Raw genomic sequence first — 19,998 nt, forward strand, 5'->3', positions numbered from 1 at the left:
CTGTAGCCCTGGGGACTGAGCTGGGGGTGCCCTACCACGGAGCTGAGCCCTGGGGACTGAGCTGGGGGTGCCCTACCACGGAGCTGAGCCCTGGGGACTAAGCCCAGGGTGCCCTACCATGGAGCTGCAGCCCTGGGGACTGAGCTGGGGGTGCCCTACCAGGGAGCTGCAGCCCTGGGGACTGAGCCTGGGTGCCCTACCACGGAGCTGAAGCACTGGGGACTGAGCCCGGGGGTGCCCTACCATGGAGCTGTAGCCCTGGGGACTGAGCCCGGGGGTGCCCTACCATGGAGCTGAGCCCTGGGGACTGAGCCCGGGGTTGCCCTACCATGGAGCTGTAGCCCTGGGGACTGAGCTGGGGGTGCCCTACCACGGAGCTGAGCCCTGGGGACTAAGCCCAGGGTGCCCTACCATGGAGCTGCAGCCCTGGGGACTGAGCTGGGGGTGCCCTACCAGGGAGCTGCAGCCCTGGGGACTGAGCCTGGGTGCCCTACCACGGAGCTGAGCCCTGGGGACTGAGCCTGGGGGTGCCCTACCATGGAGCTGCAGCCCTGGGGACTGAGCCGATTGTGCCTAATCACGGAGCAGCAGCCCTGGGGACTGAGCCCGGGGGTGCCCTACCACAGAGCTGCAGCCCAGCCCTGTTTATTTACTCTTTTATTTTGAGGCAGGTTCTCACTAAGTTGCCAGGTTTGGCCTTGAATGTGATCCTCCTACAACAGCCTCCCAAGTCTCTGGGATGACAGTGACACTATGACACACTTTAAAGGTACCAGTAGATAAAAAGCAAAAGGTTGGAACAACAACAACAAAAAAGATCCATACCTTGCAAACTAAAGAACGCTGGTGTGGAGGGCAGGGTAGCTCAGTGTAGAGGGCCTAGCAGGCCCCAGGCCTTGGCTCCACCCTGTAGCCACACACACACACACACACACACACACACACACACAGAGTAAACAGAAGGCCAGCATCGCTGTACTTTATCAGAAAAAGTGGAAAGTAAGGGAAGAATCACTCAGAAGAGGCTAAGAGGGTATTTCTTTACGACAGAAGATAAATCTCCTGTGATCACAGAAGAGAAGGCTACTTCACTGCATTCGAGCCAGCAGCCACAGGGTCAAGAGAGACACGGAAGTCTCCAAACGTGGCTGGCATCTCTAAGGTCCCCTTGGCATCTCAGGAAGAAGGAGGGGACACCATCAGGTCCTCAGAGGAGTGCCAGTATCTTCGGAGTACCCAGGGGCCAGAGAGTGGCAGTGCCGTGTCCACTCCCCACCCGCCCGCCCGCCCCTTGTCCTCTCGACCCCAGCTGGCAGGAAGCAGAGGCGAGCCTCCTCCCGGGTGGCCAGGCCGAGGGGCTAGCTTGGTCCCCTCCTGACAGCGTGTGGCTGTCAGGTTCACCACCCCCATCACCTGCACCCATGCTGCACACCACACCAGTGACAGGGTCCACTTTGTGCCTCAGCAGGACAGGAAGGAGGAAGGAAAGAAGGGACAGGGACCAAAATGCCCTGGGATGGCATGGAAGCCCAGCAGACCCTCCTGAATGGGGGCTTGTCCCCCTCCTTTGCCCCAAGGGGCCTGGGCCGCCTCCGCCCCTCTCTTCTCCCCCATGGTGGCTGGGAAGGACTTGGCCCCCCGGAGGGGGGGAGGTGAATAGGGCTGCAGCAGTAGGGATAGTGAGCATCCTGGACAGCCCAGGCCTGGGCAGCCCTGCAGACAGTCCCTCACCTACTACCCAGAGCCAGCCAGGTGCAGCTGCTCAGACCTGCCAGGCTGCTGTGGGATCAAGTGAGCCTACACATAAAGGTGGTACCCAGAGGCACCCGAGGGTGTCCTCCTGTCCACAGCCAGCAGGGGACTGGGGGGACAGGCAGCAGAAGACCTGGGCAGCCCAGCACCCAGAGAGACACCCAACACACAGGCAGGAGCCCCAACACCCAATAACCAGACAGGAGTCCCAACACCCAACACCCAGGCAGGAGCCCCGACACACAGACAGGAGCCCCAAAACCCAGACAGGAGCCCTGACACACAGTCAGGAGCCCAACAGCCAGAAAGGAGCCCTGACACCTAGACAGGAGCCCCGACACCCAGGCAGGAGCCCCGACACCCAGGCAGGAGCCCAACACCCAGACAGGAGCCCCGACACACAATCAGGAGCCCCAACACACATCAGGAGCCCCAATATCCAGGTAGGAGCCCCGATACCCAGCCCAACACCCAGGCAGGAGCTCCAACACCCAGGCAGGAGCCCCAACACCCAGGCAGGAGCCCTGACATCCAGGCAGGAGCCCCGACACACAGACAGGAGCCCTGACACACAGACAGGAACCCTGACACACAGACAGGAGCCCCGACACACAGACAGGAACCCTGACACACAGCCCAACACCCAGACAGGAGCCCCGACACACAAGCAGGAGCCCTGACATACAGCCCAACACCCAGACAGGAGCCCCGACACACAGACAGGAACCCTGACTCACAGCCCAACACCCAGACAGGAGCCCCGACACACAAGCAGGAGCCCTGACAAACAGATAGGAGCCCTGACACACAGCCCAACACCCAGACAGGAGCCCCGACACACAAGCAGGAGCCCTGACATACAGCCCAACGCGGGCTGAAGTCCCACTGCTCAAGCAGGAGCCTGACACCTGGACAAGCACCAGACATCCAGGCAGGGGTCCAGATGCCCAGGCAGGCACCCGAAGCCCAGACAGGAGCCCAGCACTAAAGGCTGCTGGCCCCAGGAAGCTCCTGATACCCCCAGGGGAACGGAGGCCAGTGCAAGTGCCCACATCCGCGCCTCTGCATTCAGGGCCATGGGAGGCATGTCTTACTGGACAAGGGAGTAGTACTGCTGGATCAGGTCATTCCACTCATCCTCGGAGAGCTCCTCTTTGCTGCTCTCGGACACGTCGATGTCCTCGTGCTCCAGCTGCCCCAGGTAGGCCTGGCACACCTTGCAGGCTGTGTCCACAAGCTGCCCCGAGAGGCCCCTGAACTTCTCATCTGCATCCTCAGGATCTGAAACCCAAGCACAGGTGTTGGTGTGTCCCATGCCAAGGGGACAAAGGCCATCACTCAGCCACAGAGGTCCTCTAGGCAGCCACCACAGGGTGATACCTCCTTCTGGGCAGGGGACCTCTCCCCGCACTGGACCGTCCTCCTCTGCTTGGCGTGCACCCCTTCCCCTCTGAGGACCAGACAGCTCTCCTGCCAGCAAGGAGATGCTACTTGCAAACTTTTTCAAAAACTCTGATATGACCACATTGGGCTACTGTAGGTGCTCCCCAGCCCGACCGGCTTCTCAGAGCACATGCACAGATGTCCCCGAGGCCCCTGCACCTGTCCATCACACAGCACCACATCCTTCTGAACCCCAGGCCTCAGGACCACTGTTCAATCTCAGGAAGTGCAGGGTGAAAGCAAGTCTTGGGCAGCATCAGGGATGTGGGTACTGACTGAAAGCAACCATGGCCCCGCTGGCCCTGGGGCGAGCCTGCAGTGTGTGAAAGCAACGGGGGACTCAGGACTCACTTGCAGGGGCAGCTGTGATGCGGCACAGACTTCCCAGCAACACTTCTGCAGAGATGACTGCAGGCGCTCAGATTTCCTCCTTTTTTTTTTTTAATTTGTTTTTAGTAGATGGACACCACACCTTTATTTTATTTATGCACGAAAGTCACACTCCATTCTCACAAGCAAAAGCTGAGCCCATGAAAAACTAACAGCTCTTCCCTGATCTATCAGAGAAGTGAGGCAAAAACACCGTCTCCAAGCTGGAGAGACAGACGGTCACGCCCGAGTCTGAACTGCCGGAGGCAGGGGCACAGCAGGTGGACACAGAGAGGAAGTCCACAGGAGCAAAACTCACTTAGGTGGGGCTGTGGACCCCAGTGGAGGCTTTGCCCTGGATGCCCCAGCTCTTGCTCTCCACACACTGGTTGAGCACCCACATTCTGTGTGGAAACCCTCCTCTTACCTGTAAGGCAGACTGACTCTTCCTTCTGGATCTGTCATGAGCCTAGTCTTTTTGCTATTCCATTCTGAATGTCTCTCTGTGTGTCACATCCGACTATATATTAAATGACTTAAATATCTCACTTAACAGATAACATCAAGAGGCTAAAGAAGCTGGACACGGTGCTGCATGCCTGTAATCCCATCAGTTTGGGAGGCTGAGGCAGGAGGATCACAAGTTCAAAGCCAGCCTTAGCACCTGTGAAACTGTCTCAAAATAAAATACAAAAAAGAGCTGGGGATGTGGCTCAGTGTAAGCACCCCTTAGTTCAATCCCTGGTACCAAAAAAAAAAAAAAAAAAAAAAAAGCTAAAGATCAGATGCAGGAAAATAATTTGACAAATCCAACACCTACTCGTGATAAAAACCCTCAGGAAGAAAACTTCTTCAATGTGAAAAGAATATCCACCACAGATGCACAACTAGCATCATACTTAATGGTGAGAATCAGCAGCTATCTTGCAGGGATCAGAACAAGGCCAGGACATCCTCTCTCACCACTGATTTTCAACACTGTGTTGGAAATGCTAGATAATGCAATAAGACAAGGAAATAAAAAGTATACAGATTGGAAAAGAAGAAATAAAACTGTCTTTATTCCAGATGGCATTGTTGTCTATGTAGAAAATCCAAAACAGACACGCACACTCCTGGAGGAAATAACTTTATTATATAACCACAATGAACAATTGGAATTTGAAATTAAAAACAAAATAGCATTTATATTAGCACCCCCAAAGTTGAAATATTTATGTATAAATAAGAATAACAACATACGTGTAAGATCTGTGTAAGGAAAACCCCACAAAACTGTGATAAATGATCTCAAAGAACTAAATAAATGAAGAGTTATGCTGTGTGCATGAGTAGAAAAGACTCAATATTATCTTAATGTCAGTTCTTCAGAGTTTGGTCTATACATAGTCCCAACCGAAAGCACATCAAGTTATTTTGTGAATATTGACAAACTGATTCTAAAGTCATACCGAGAGGCCCAAGACCAGAATCTGCTTCAACTCCAAATCGAAGGAGAAAAACTAACCTAACTAACTCTAGCTGACTTAGCAACTTCTGTGCCCACTGTGGTCAAGACAGCATGGTCCTGGGGACAGAATACATAGAGATCCATGGACAGAATAGAGTCCAGAACAGGCCCACACAGATGTCATCCTCTCTACCAAGGAGCAGATGTAACAATGGGCAAAGACAGTCTTTCAACCAAGGGTGTGGAGCAGCTGGGCGTCCAAATGCAGAGGCAAACAAAACCAAATCCAGGCACAGAATGCACATCTTCCCTCAAATTAACTCCAAAGGGTTTCAGGCCCCATGTAAAGTGGAAAACTACAGAACTCCCAGGAGAAGAAACAAAATCCAGACGACTTGGGGTCTCAGCGCCTTTTCATGGGGGGCCAAAGGTGCCATCCATGAAAGAAATCACTGGGAAGTCAGAAATCATTAAAAGCAGATGTGTCTGCTCTGTGAGAGGCCCTGTCAAGAAGAGGGGAAGACAAGTGGCCACCTGGGAGAAAACACCTCCCAGTTTGGTAACGGAATGATCCAGTGCAGCAAAGAACTCTTGAAACAGCAAGCAGACAACAGCCAGATTTAAGATGGGACAGGGGATCTGACAGACGCAGATGCAGAGACGGCCAGCCACGCAGGACAGGATGTTCCACATCCTGTTGCTGAGGAGCTGAAGTTAATAGCGGGTGATGCTGTGACCACTCTGCAGCACCGAGGACATGCAGCACATCTGTGAGCGCAGGCTGGTGGGAAGGCAGGGTGCCACCACCTGGGACACAGTGGGCGATTTCTCATGGAACTCAACACATTCCTGCCACAGTGCCTAGCAATCGCACTCCTTGGTATTCACCCAAATGAGTGGAAGACTTACACCCACAAGACCCACCCACGGAGCTTCACTGCAGCTTTATCACACAGATGCCCTTGGGGCGAGCGGATAAACAGGCCAGAGTGCCAGGTTATTCAGCCCTGCAGGGAACAGCCATCAACCCATGGTGGACAGGACCTCAAAGGGTTATGGACAAGCAAATAAAGTCAGTCTGCAGAAACTACGGTCCTGGGACTCCAGCTATACCACCTTTATGGAACAGCAAAGGGACCAAGGCCACAGGGGCCAGCTGAGCCAACCACAGGTGGCCAGGGGGACGTTGGTCACACATCTTCAACGTCCCACCTGGACAGGCAAATGAGGCAGCAGCTCCAACCTGAGGCAGCCAGCGACATTTCCCTCTGCTTCCACACCTACCCCATAACGGCCCTCCCCTGTTCACCTTCTGCTGAACTGGGAGCCCCCGGAACCACTTGTGGCCTGGGACTGCCACATTCACAAATCAGTTTGCCAACATTTAGCCTTTGACTGTAACAAATGCACCACTCTTGGGGGTGGCAGTGGTGGGCAGGGTATAGGAGACTCCTGTGCCTTCTGCACAATTTTGCTGTGAAGCTAAAATGTGCTGAAACAAATTTTCCAGAGTAACCCACTTATGTCCATAGGCCACAGGGGGAGCGGGAGAGTGTGGTCCTCTCCTGAGTCAGCACCCTTGGCACTGTGAGCTCTGGTGCCACTGTGGGATGAGGGTCATGACCTCCCAGGCCCCCAGTAAAGGCAGGAAAGGCCAACCAGTGAGAATCACTGGGAGAGCCAGATGCGCGGGCGCCGGGAGAGGGCTGCTCAGACCCTAGAACCACGGTGGCACCCACCGGCCCTTACCTTTCCTGGGGCCAGTGTCGCTTTGCCTGGCCTCCTCCCGCCTCCTGGGCCTGTTTCTGTTGTAGTTCTGGTGGCTGACCACCCACTTGAGGATGCTAGAAGCCACCGTGCGCCGGAAGTCCTCTGGAAGGAAATGGAGGCCTCAGTTGCTGCCCACGTCCAGGACTGGGGATGGGGATGCAGTAGGCAAGGCAAGGCTCCCCATTACTCTCAGCCAGCACCTAAGCCCTGCAGGGCCTCACTTCTGCCCCCAGCTGCCCTGTCCACCCCCCTCCTGCTCTTCCCTCCCTGTGCTTTCTCGGGTCCTGTCTTCAGCCCCACCCCCGTCTCCACCCGTCTCAGCATAGGGCCCGAGGGATCTTTCTAGAAGCTCTTCTGCTACAGCTCCAGGATGTTCTGGGGTCTCCCAACCCCTATCCCCATCCCAGGGCCTCTCTGGGCCCCTGGACCCTCAGGTGGCTGAGCCCTCCTGCCCAGGGGTCTTGTCTGCACCCCCCAGTGCAGATGCAGCACACAGCGGTGGGTCCCGTGTTCCCAGGCTTGAGGCCCAGCCTGGCTCTGAGCAGCACAGTGGTCACTCAGTCCAGGTCAGTGACAAGCAGGCAGAGCAGCTCAGAGCCACTCAGCCACACCCGCTCTGCATCCTCTGACACCTCCTCCCTCCCATGCTCCCCGCACTGCCAGTGGAAGTCTCTGGACTGGTTCTCGCTGAGTGGAGGGTGGTCCTTCCTTAGCGGTCCTGGCAGTCCCCAGGAGGTAGTCCGTCACTTACCCAGGAACTCCTGCTTTTCGCTCTCAGTGCAGAGGCTGTAGCAGCGCGGGAAGAAGGAGTCGGGGTTCACCTGGACGTACCATGGCAGGCTTCGCATGTTCACACACAGCCCGATCTCCAGAGACAGCGGCACGTCAGGGGCCCGCAGGGGCAGCCCGGCCGCACCGCACCCGCAAGGCGAGGACTGTTCGTCCACCTGGGACCCGTCCTTGGCTTGGCCAGTGTGCCCTGAGGAGGGGGCTTCTGTGGCCCTGGGAGCACGCGGTGGTATAGCCAGAGACACAGAGGCGCCCTGGGGCGTGGGCAGCCGGGCAGGTGCCCAGCGACCAGCCACAGGAGGTGGGGCATCCTGGGGAGGAGCCCACTGACCCGGCGCTGGCTGTCCAGCCCCGAGGCCCAGGGCCTGCCCGCGCTCCGCCCACCGCTGACAGCCGGCTCCGCCCACCTGCAGGCGCCTGGGGCCCGCGCGCTCCGCCCACCGCTGACAGCCGGCTCCGCCCACCTGCAGGCGCCTGGGGCCCGCGCGCTCCGCCCACCGCTGACAGCCGGCTCCGCCCACCTGCAGGCGCCTGGGGCCCGCGCGCTCCGCCCACCTTGGTGGTGAAGGAGGCGGTCTTGGCGTAGTGGTTCAGCATCTGGTCATAGGTCAGGCTGTGGTAGTCCACCACATCCCTCTTGATAGTCCAGAGAAGGTACGGCATCTCGTTCTTTACCAACCTAGACTGGCAAGAAGAGACCGCTGTCAACAGCCGCCACTCAGCTCCGCCTCCTAGACAGCGGGACACTGCCGAGACACTGCCGAGACACACAGGACTGGACCGGCCTGTGGCCGGACGGCTCCAGCAGGCCTTCCACCGCGGCTGTGGCCACTCGCTGCCCAAGGCCCCAGTGGTGGCGCGACAGCAGCCATGACCCAGGTTCATGCCACCTGCGACTCGGGGTGACCGCGATGCTCCACGAACCCTGGGGGGCTGTCTTCTCCCCCACGGTAGGAGACGAGGTCTGGGCGGAGCCGACGCTGAGGCGGGGCGACCCTGGCTGTAGGTGATTTCTAATGACCAGCAGTGGCATGAGTGTGCTCCAACGTAACCAAGCAGAGACACCAGGAGAGGAAAACGTGCTCTAAAATCCCGCCCCGGATAACCCCTGCCCCTTCGCCTTGGTGAAGTGAAGCCCCTTCTGGGCCAGTTTCTGCAGGCAAGCTTGTATGGCCCGAGGGTGCGGACGGACGGCCGGGGCTGGGCCTGAGTGTGAGGGATCCTGCAGCAGGACTCCACCAGCTCTGGCCTGGCTGCTGGGCCTAGGGCCTCCTCCCACCCGGCTCGCGGCCACGCCCCAAACCTCCTGGTTCGCTGGACTCTGGGGCACTCTTCTTTCCAGGGTGGGACCTTCTCCCACCCTTAGAGAGATGTCCATGGTTTTGGTCCTCACTTTTGGGTGGAAGTCTCATTTCTAAATCCTGTTATGAATTCTTAGAAGCATAAAAGTACCCAGCAGGGGGCAGTAACCGCCGTGCCCGGGGTGAAGCATCATTAGCCGGCCATGCTCCCTGGAGGTGTCCCCTCTTCCATGTGCCACAGGTGGAATATTGTGTCTCCCAAATTCACGCAGGCATCTTCACCCCCAAGGTGACAGTTTTAGGTGCAGACTCTGGGAGGAAATGAGGTCACCGGGGTGGAGCCCTCATAAATGGGATCAGTGCCTTTATAAAAGGACCTTGGAGAGACTCTCACCCTTCCCACCTTGTGAGGACCAGCAAGGAGTCCATCACCTGCCAGCCAGGAGGATAGCACCTGGTCCCAGGCGTCCAGCCTCCAGAACTGTGAGATGGGCCACCAGTCATGGTCCTTGTCACAGCAGCCTGAGCTAAGGACCCCACTCCCTTTCTTTGCCGCACAGAGATGCATTGCTAAGTGGAACACGCCCTGAAAAAGCCTGTGCTGGACACTCAGGCCCCAGGGCAGGGCTGTTTGGTCTCAATGGCCCACCTCACTGGGGACCATGCTCACAGGGAGGAGCCTGGGCTGTGAGCGCATCTCCCTCCCTGTCTGCCACCCTGGATGGCCCACTGTGGAGGCCCCCAGCGCAGTCTGTGGTATGGGACTCCCAGCCTCCAGAACCTCCGCAGCTGTGAGTGCCTCAGCCTCGTGTCCTCCACGGCAGACCAGGACAGTACCTGGGCTGCCACGTGCAGCTGCAGTTAGTGCTGTGAGCTCAGAATGGTGTGCTCCTTGGCCATTCCTGAGGTGTCTAGCCACACTGGCCTGTTTTTCTGTCTTTTCATGGTTGATTTGTGAGTTCTTATGAATACTCTGGATACTTGAATTCTTAGGTCTTTTGCACCACACGTACCTCCTCCCCCACTTCAGTTAGGCACATGTACCTTCTCCATGGAGGGTCCTCTCCAGAGCCACTGAGTGGGGGCGAGGTGCTGCTGCTGCGGGCAGCTGTATTTGTGGAGACCCTATCTGGCGCATGGCCACGTCCCAGGATCTGCCTTACAGCACAGCCAGCTCCCCACCGCCCCACACAACCCAGGCCCACAAAGGCCCTATCCCCATCTGCGGTGATCTCGGTCTGTTGTCCCTGCTCGTGCAGGCCAGAGTGTGCGCCAAGGGAGATGGTAGCACAAGGGACCTTGCCGAGGCATGGTCACCAGGGCCCCTGGGCCAGTGCGTGGGCCTACCATCACACTGTGGATGTCCTCCATCTTCTCCAGGGCTATTGCTTGGTTTTCTTTGATGTCAGTGCATTTGTTATCTGCAAACAAAACATGCATAAGAGACAGGCTGGTGCAGCCGGGCACCTCACTGGAGCCCCTCCACTGTCAGGGTCATGTAGCAGACAGAACAGCCACCTACGATCTCCGTGGCATGGCACCCACCTGGGGTATGCCAGGGTTGGGACCCCGGGGCCCTGGAGGCCCAGATGTCCCCATGTGGAGGGGCAGTGGAGGCAGCCCAGAAGTCAGCATGATGAGTCTTAGGACCTGGGCGGTGGAGGAGGGTCCCTTCTGGGACTTGGGGGTGAGGGAGATGTGTGGCCTGAGTCTCCACGCCCTGGGACTGTCTAGTGCAGACACACTGTGCAGAGCAGTGCAGGGACAGAGGGTCCTGGGGGAGCAGCTGGCATTGTGGGCGCCTGAGGACTGCAGGGGGCTGGGCCAGAGGAGGAACACTTGGGCTGGGCATGGACATGGTGATGTGAAAAAGTGACCAGTACCCTGATGGGCTTGCCCAGTGAATGGGTGCCTGGGTTGGGGAGCTGGGAAGGTGGTGGAGATATGGAATGAGACCCCAGCAGGAGTGGGCATCCCCACACACAGCTCGGCCCTGCGACAGACTAGCGGAGTGCCCCCCTACAGAAGCACAGGCCTCTCTGATACTGTACCAGCGGCCCCTTCCCCTCCGACCTCCACACTGGGAAGGGCCTTGGGAAGGAAGTGGAACTTCTTCTCCACCCAGCCCTTCTTCCGCAGAGCAGCCCGGATCACTGGGTAGTGTCCATAGATGGAGAAAATCTTCTTTTCCTAAAATGGCAGACATGACTTAACAGAAGCACAGAGAGACAGAGGTCTGTCTCCCCACAGGGGGGTTTGCAAAGCAGAAGGAGGCAGACTGTGCAGAGGGCAGACCCTGCCTCCTGTTCGGAGAATACCACACGGTTGGGTGGGGGGCGCCTGTGCAGGGGGGCTCACCCATGGCTGGGACCAGGGGCTCATGTGCTTGGGGCATGGTTCCCAGTGCAGGTTGCCAAGAGGCACTGTCTTTACCAGGCAGGCCTGGTGGGAGGTGGCTAGGCCACTGGGGGCTGCCCCAGGTCTCCAGGGTCAAGTTAGCTCTCCCACAGTGAGTTGTTATAAAGATCACCTGGCCCCCGCCGCTCTGGCTCCCTCTCTTCCTACATGTCCTCCCTCTTGCATGCAGTCCCACCTTGATGCCATCTATGGTGATGTGATGCCAAAGGGGGCCTCACCAGGGGCTGCACAGAGAGGGCCACCTCAGCTTGGAGTTTCAGCCTCCAATACATGAGGCAAATAACATCTTTCCTTGATAAAGTTCCCAGTCTTGGGTATTTTGTTATAGCAACTGAAGACAGACTGACAGTCATGAGGGCATCCCTGAACCAAGGTAGAAGATACAGCCTGGACTCAGTCACTGCCAGGCGCAGGGTCAGTGGGGCTGAGGCAGGAAGAGGGGCTGAGTCACCAGGGTCCTGGTGGTCCAGGCACACTGAAGGTGCCATGCTGAGTTGAACTCTGCAGAGCCCCTGCTACACCAAAGGTAAGGCCTCTGTCCCACCCTAACCAACAGGTGCCTGCAACAGGGAGGGTCAGGATGTCACCAGGACTGTTGACATCGTTCGTTGACTCTGAATTAGGGAAAAGTCAGGCCCTGCTGGGAACCAGTCAGGAGAACCCTCCAGCAGCCGCAGAGCTGTCCCTTCCCCACTGCTGGCTGAAAGGACACCGCAAGGAGGCCTTCCGATGATGCCCAAGGGAGCTCAGAAGCAGACCCTCTAGCCCACCCTGCCTGATGTCAGTCTTGAGACCCTGGGTGGACACCTCCAGGCTGCGCCCCAGAGATTGCAGGACGGTCAGCAGACGCTGTTCCATGCAGCTGATCCTGGAAGCAGGTCATGCAGCATAAGACCACTGCACGGTCCCCAGCAGGGACCTGTGCGCCACCCCCAGGAACACATAGCTGAGGAAGGCCAGAGGCCCAGCCGCCCTCCACTTGGTAAGCCAGGCAGCCTGACGGCCCACAGGGGAGCTGGACAGTGTGAGAAGGCAGGCACCCTGTAGCTCCCCAAGGAACACGCCAGGCTCTGCTCAACCCCATGCCCTGTGCTGCATAACTTCAGAAAATAGACTCATCTTGGTAAGTCAGCAGAATACCATTCCAAAAGGAACCACAAAAGATGGAAAGAGGGCTGGGCTGGGGCTCAGCAGTAGAGCGCTCGCCTCGCACGTGTGAGGCCTTGGGTTCAATCCTCAGCACCACATAAAGATAAATTAATAAAATAAAGGCATTATGTCCAATTACAATTAAAAATATTTTTTAAAAAACTATTTTAAAAGTAGATGAAAAGAGTATAAGACTCTTATCACATGAGACAGAAGGAAATGCAATAAAAAATGTCATCGGTCCAGGGCTGGGATATGGCCCTGAGGCAGAGCACTTGCCTGGCATGCACAAGGCCCTGGGTTCCACCCCAGAAACACACACACACACACACATACACGGTATCAGTTCAAGAGAAGGCACAGAAAGAGAAGAAAAGAAAACTGAACAAACAGGATATGCTGAGCAAATGAAATCAGACAGCAGACCTGCTGCATACCCAGTCTAATTACAGGCAAGTACACTACACACTCAAGCTAAAGGACAGACCTGTTGTTTATAAGAGATCATTAAAAAACGTAAACCTACAGCTAGGTTAGAAAATAAAAGGATATACACAAGACAAGATAGCATTTGAGATGAGTAAACTTTATTAGGGTAATCATTTCATAATTTGAAATAGTTTCAATTTACCAGAAATATACATTTCTGTGAACCTATTATGAGGGCAAGAAAGTATATAAAGCAAAAATGGGCAGACCTACAAGTAGACAAGTCACAATTACATCAGACTATTTTAACGTGTTTTTCAGTAAATGGTAGAGCACAGATAAAAAAACCAGTAAGGCCACAGAAGATCTGAATAAGTCAAATGACAAACTCTCCCTAATGAGTGTGAATGGACAGCTGTACACTCACTCTCACGCAAATTAAGAAAATGTTAGGCATGAAACAAGCCCAAGCATTGCTCAATGGAACAACACTCCACGTGTCACATTCTCAACCACAAAGCAGGTTAGAAAACAAGGACAGCACAACTCCAGAAAACCCTCAAGTACAGACATGAAGAACGGTGCTTTCAGGTAACTCATGGATCAATGAAGAAATCATAATATGGATGATGAAATACTTTTTGGCTGAATAACAACAAAAATTCTACAAAATAAAATCTTATGACAAACAGCTCAAGCAGTACTTAGAGGAACATTTGTAGCCCCCAACGCTTATATATTCTAAGCTTTCAGGAAAAAAAATAATGTGAAAATCAATGAGTGGCACAGTCTTCTTACATGGAATTCCAGAGAGGTCAGAGGTCAGAGATGGAAAGCACAAAAAGCACACCGTGGTGGTCAGGATTGGGGGTGGGGGCCGGGAGGGGACACCTGCAAGGGCCAGGAGGGTGATGGAACTTTCCTCACCATGACTGTCCTGCTCCTCTGGGAGCCCAGCCTATGACACCTTGTTCCTGCACTGGTGAGTGCCTCAGGGGAAGGTTCAGGCATGAGGCTGCTTGCTGCAGGTGGCTGGTGTCAATGGCCTTTCACATTCCTGCCCCAGCGGGGCCCTGGGAGTAGGACCACCAGCGCCCAGGCAGCAGTCCCTTCCCCGGTCACCTGAGCTTCACGTTGGCGGGTGTCAGATGTGGTGCCTTCCCACACACAGGACAAGACACCTTCTCCATTTCCCCAGGTCCCGCGTGGGTGTTGCAGAGGGAGAAGACGGGCTTCCTGCCCTCCCCCCAGAGTTCCTCTCCTGCGGCACCAAGCCCTGCACACACACACCACATCCCCACGGCACTGCACCACCATGTCGGCCCCCTGGGGGGAAGGGCCCGGGGTTCTCTGAGCAGGGGGGGATATCCCTGGCCCTCCAGTCAGGAGAAGTGTGCAGACTGACATGGGGTCACACCCACACCACAGGGGGCTCCAGCCTCTATGCAGGCAGGGAAGTGTCTCCACAGCAGGGCCGCCAAGCCCAGCAGACACTCTCCAAATTCCAAAACAAATGCCTGCTTCAGAAAGTACTCCCTCCCCTGGTCCCAGGGGTCTTTACCCTGATGGCGTTTTCTGTCAACTGCCTTGCCATTTTGTATCTGTCCAGTTTGGGGGAAGATGCGGACGCTTGGGAAACTCCTTGCTTTGATTCTGCAAAAGAGAGCCAAGCATCAGAACAGAGGACAGAGCGCCCAGTTCCACACCACAGCACCCGACCTGACGGGTGCATGTCCCCACCTGTGCCCACTCACCTCACGCTCCAGCACCCAAGCCCCACAGCCTCTCCCCTCTCCCCTCTTCAGCACCTCTGCCCGCCACCTCCTCCCCAGCCACCACTTCCTTCTTCCTCCCCTGGTGCCCTCCCTGCCTGCCCCTGGTCCCTCTGGCCTGGGGAGTCTCCATCCTCTGGATCTTTCAAATGTGTGGCCAGAAGAGGAGCGGCACCTCAGCCCCTCCTGCCCAGAGCATGCTCAGGTGACCTCTTCCCCTCCAGACACCCCCCTTCCTGACACCAGATCCTTTCCTGGTGTCTGGATCTAGAATGTCCTCCAAATCTCCAGTGCTCAGAGATGAGACTTGTGGGCAATGGTTACCTCACAAGGGCTCTGGCTCCATCCGAGGGTGATGGACTCATCTACAGATAGCTGAAGGACAACTGGGAGGGGGACCCAACTGAGGAGGTGGGCTGCTGAGGCCACCCTTAGGGATTGGGTCTTGTGCCCAGCTTTCTCTCTCTCTCTGCTTCCTGGCTGCAATGTCTGCCCTCTAAGTTATTCTTGTCAGGAGTTTGGTCACAATGACAGAAAACTAACCCACGTGGCCATTATGCGATCCTGACCCCACAAACACACCCAAAGCTGCAGAGTCCAGAGCCCTCCACCCTGCTGCCCCAACTCTCCACTTCCTTCCTGGACACCACATCTGGTGGGCTCCACAGAGGCAGTGAGCTGGGTCCACACCTCCCCAGACCACCCCTGTGGTCCACCCTGCGTCTTCCCTCTAAGCAGCACGAGCATTGGGCTTATCAGTGACCCCACGTCCCCAACCCACTGCTGCCCCTTCTCTCTCCCAAGCCCTAATGTGGAATCCTGGCACCCGCCACTGTGCCATCATGCCCATGCCCTGGACACCTTGTCGAGTCTGAGGAATCCTTGAAATGTTCATGCCCCACCAGACCATCCCAACTGCCAAGCGCCCTGACCCACAGCCCCTGGCTACCCAAGGAGCGCCCAGGGGGCACCAGTCCAGCCCTGCCCACGTGTTCCTCCCTTGGTGCTCTGTGCCCACAATCCATGCCCACCAGCCAAGCGACTCCGACAAAAGGAAAAAGCGGCTGGGTGGGGGTGGGGGGACAACTATGCTAGAACCAGATGTCCATGCGGAACAGCAAGTGCCCAGTCGCGTTCAAACTGACTCGAGGTGAGCGAGCAGGAAGGTCACGGCAGGAACGCAGGAAGGAGCGTCAGGACCTGGGTAGGCGACACTCTGAGATGCACCAGAGAGCACCCACCACAGGAGCTGGGTCCACAAACTGGTTCAAAATGTTTTAGATCAAAATGTTCTGCTTTGTTAGGGAAAGGAAAAGCAGTCCACAGACCCAGGGCAGTGTTCCCAGTGCTGCCCCGGAGCAGAGGCAGGGCGCAGGCCCAGGGCCTTCCACAGACCCAGGGTGGGAACCCATTCTGCGGAGATGAACCAAGACCGCTGGATCACAGGAAGGCTTGAGGGACGTCAGTGGGACTGAGGGTCTCGCAACATCACCTGGAAACAGCCCCAGCCACATGGGGTCACGGGCGCAGATTTTAGGGGCCAACAGACCAGTAGGGACAAGGACTTGAACATGACCTTCAGAAATGTGACCCACTCCCAGACACTGCACAGGTTTAAGAGCTGCTCTGGGCAGGGGCGCATCTGAACTCAGAATTCAGACATCAAATATCAAATCCTGAGTGAGGTGTCTCCAGCTCTGCTTATTAAGGAATTTCTAGTTCTATAAGCATCTATCAGAAAATAATAAAAGTGAAACACAATGAGTTAAGGGTGTATCCCAAGCAGGTGGAAAGAACACAATAAAACCTGAAGAAACTGTAAGAAAAAGAATAAAAAGCAGACGTTAATGAAAGATATCATTTTAAACATAATGAAGCAGATCAACCAATCCCAAAGTTTGGACTAGTAAAGTTGACAATGCCATGGTGAGGCTGGTGCACAGACGAGGCTGAACCCTGACAAGAAGACAGGAAGCACCAGGCATGGTGGCCACACCTGTCATCCCAGCAGCTCTGGAGGCTGAGGCAGGAGGATCATGAATCCAAAGCCAGCCTCAGCAGTGGTGAGGCACTGAGCAACTCAGTGAGACCCTGTCTCTCAATAAACTACAAAATAGGGCGGGGGGTGGGGCTCAGCGGTCAAGGGCCCCTGAGATCAACCCCCAGTGCCTCCCCCACCCACCCCAATAAAAGGCAGGAAGCTCCAGGGACGGTTAGGGATCTGGAGACACTCTGGGCTTCACAGCAACAGACCTGAAATTTAGATAAAATGAACACATTCCCCAGAAAATTCAAATTACCAAAACAGACTTAAGAAGTAGGAGATGTAAAGAACACTCTACCTACTGCAGAAACTAAATCCTAGGCTTACTACTATCCTGGTAGGAAAGCTCCGGGCCTGCTGGCCTTGGGGCGAGCCCTGGTGAACTGCTCCTTCTGGGGCCACCTTGTCCATGGGGCCTGGATATGGCCAGGACAGGCAAGAAAGGGAGGCCACACACAGGCAGCAAGAAGAACACCAGAAGAGCCTGCTCCAGAGGTGGACAGGGTCCGCTCAGCCTCAGGGCTGTCCCACTCCGGGCTCGGAAAGTGAGCCCAGCAGTTCCCCCACAGAGAGAGTCAGGACAGGGAGGCAGCCTCCTGCAGAAACAGCACCAGAGAGGCCGATTCCGCACAGCCCGAGAAGGCCATGAGCAAGCATGTCCCAGGAGACACAGGAAACCCCCTGGCATGAATCTCCCTTCCCGATCAAACCCCTCGGCTCCCCAGGAGACAGCTGGCAAGGGCCCTGGTGTCTTGGGCCCTCCCTGCAGGAGGACCAGGGCCTGCTGGAGGGGTGAGGTGTGAGAGGCCCAGGTGGCCTCAGGGCCTGGGAAGACCAGAGGGTGCTCCGTGAGCCAGTGGAGACCACCAGGCACCACCATGGTGGCCAGCCCCACGTGCTGACTGCCCGTGAGCACAGACGTGCAGAGAGCAGCACCAACAGACCTCACCAGCCTCAGACACCTCCGTCACACCAGCCATCCCTGGAAGGCGGGCAGGGCTGAGCAGCTGCGCTGACCTGGGAAGGCCTGAAGGAGGCCTCTGGGGAGGGACCCTTCTCACTGAGCTGGTCAGCCACCCATGTGGGAGGCGTGGCCCACGGAAATATCCAGAATGCTGGCCCGCTGGGCGGTGCTGAGCAGGAGGCAGGAGGCCTCCAGATACCCTTTCGGCCACAGGGGCAGTTGTGCCTCACACCCCCACCGGGTCACACCCACCAGAGAGTGGTTCAGGATGCCCTCCTGGAGCCCTGTGGGCTCAGCACTGCAGCCTGCTCCCCTGCCCTGTGTTCTTCACAACACACAGGTACTGACCAAGGGCCCCAAGCCACCTCCTGCTTGCCGTCCCTGCACCCTGGAGGTCGGCCCCAGGGTTCCTCCAGAGCTGCTGTGCTCTGTGCCTGGGTGACCCTGGCCACCGCCTGCTCTTTGGTTAAGTCCAGGACAGCAGTGACAGTGTGGCACAATGGGGTCTGTCGTGCTCCAGACGCTGGGCAGGACAGAGCACACAGCACCCCTGGAGGCATCTTGGCAAAGCCCCGTTGAGCTACTGACATCTCTTCTAGGCACAGGGCACACTCACTGGGCAGAGGGACAGGCCAAGCACTCCAGGAGGCCACTGGCAGACAAAGCCTAAAGCAGGGCTTCCCACAGAACAGGTGCCTCCTGTGCAGCAAGTCTGGGTCATGCAAGCACAGGGCAGAGGCCAGAGCGGGATTAAGAGGAGCACCCACAGGCAGCATGCGGATGCTGACCAGGGCAAACACTGGCGAGGAAGTGGGAAATAAGGACATCTGCTGGGAATCAGGTTTTACTCAGGTGCTTTTGTTAACTTGAGTGAGTGTGGAAAAAGAACTTGGTTACCTAAGTAAACATCGCTTTTGGAGATGCGTAGTAAATATCTAGATACATACTAACACTTAGGAACATTAATAAAAATTTAGGGAGACATTTCATAACACTAAAAAGACTTATCAGGCTGGGCTGGTGGCACACACCTGTCCTCCCAGCAGCTCAGGACGCTGAGGCAGGAGGATTGCTAGTTCAGAGCCAGTTTCAGCAACTTAGTGAGACCCTAAGCAACTCTGAGACCCTGTCTCTAAATACAATACACAATAGGGCTGGGGATGTGACTCAGTGGTCAAGTGGCCCTGGGTTCAATTCCTGGTACCCCACCAAAAAAGAAAAAAAAATCAATCTGCTCAGCTACTCAGGGAGTGAGGCAGGAGGGTCACAAGTTTGAGGCCAGCCTTAGTAACTCAATGAGTCCCTGTTTCAAAATAAAAGTTGAAAGTGATGGAGGGTGGGCTAGGTCTGTAGTGGTACAGCACTTGCCTAGCATGTGGGAGGCACTGGGTTCAATCCTCAGCACCACATAAAAATAAATAAACAAAGTAAAGGCACTGTGTCCATCTACAAGTTTTTTAAAAAAAGGGTTAGAGGGTATAGCTCAGTGCTTACCTAGCATGTGCAAGTCCCTGGGTTCAATCCCGGGTACTTAAAAAAAGAAAAGAAAAGAAAAAAATCAGTTTGTCAGGAAGGTACAAAAATTCCAAATGTGTATATACCTAATAATATAGCTTCAAAATAAATAAAAACAAATTGACAAAGCAAAAGACAGAAAAATCTACTATTATTTTGGGATATTTTAACCTGCTTCAGTAAGTGGAAGATTAAGCAAAGGATTCATAGAGTACAGGAAATCTGGACATGGCGATTAGCCACCTGGACCTCATCCCCCTGCAGAGGACACCTGGGGGCCCCAGGAGCATTTCCCAGCCAGCCATCACCACATTCCACAGGGCTGATGAGATAAAGCCTGGATTCTCCATCAACTGCCAAACCAAACCAGGAAGTAATGACACTAACATGAGGAGACAATCTCCTAAATCTTCAAAAATCAAGCAGCACACTTTAAAAATAAAACAAGAAGGAGAAATCAAGTGGAAATTTAAAAGTGCTTTGAAGTAAATGATAAGGAAAATATGATACATCAAAGCATTACCATGCAGTTAAAGTGGAAAGAAAAAGGAGATCTATAGCTTTTAATTCATGTTTCAGAAAAGAAAACAAATCAACAGGGCACAGTGGCCCACACCTGCCATCCCAGTGACTCAGGAGGCTGAGGCAGGAGGACAGTAAATTTGAGGCCAGCCTCAGAATCTTAGCAAGACCCTGCCTCAAAATAAAAAACAAAAAAAGGCGACATACAATGTGCCTCAGTGATAAATCACCTTTGGGTTCAATCCCCAGCACCACAAAATAAATAAAAAGTGTTACCCAAAATGAAAACTCCCGGTCTAACGGTATTTCAC

The 19,998-nt window shown here is 55.4% G+C and overlaps 1 protein-coding gene across 1 annotated transcript in view; it reads right to left on the reverse strand.

Moving 5' to 3' along the window:
* The window catches only part of Ttll8 (tubulin tyrosine ligase like 8), a 39,335-nt gene that overhangs the window by 16,658 nt on the left and 2,679 nt on the right, over window positions 1-19,998 (reverse strand). Inside the window, 8 exon segments of the mRNA XM_046443533.2 lie at window positions 2,847-3,033; window positions 6,764-6,886; window positions 7,536-7,650; window positions 8,129-8,257; window positions 10,222-10,295; window positions 10,926-11,064; window positions 14,432-14,523; window positions 19,145-19,180. Coding sequence (XP_046299489.1) covers window positions 2,847-3,033; window positions 6,764-6,886; window positions 7,536-7,650; window positions 8,129-8,257; window positions 10,222-10,295; window positions 10,926-11,064; window positions 14,432-14,523; window positions 19,145-19,180 — 895 coding nt within the window.

Source organism: Marmota monax, unplaced genomic scaffold, assembly GCF_021218885.2.
Source record: "Marmota monax isolate L192 unplaced genomic scaffold, Marmota_monax_Labrador192_F-V1.1 WCK01_AAM20220418_F8-fsc00234, whole genome shotgun sequence".
In the NCBI taxonomy this organism is placed as follows: domain Eukaryota; kingdom Metazoa; phylum Chordata; class Mammalia; order Rodentia; family Sciuridae; genus Marmota; species Marmota monax.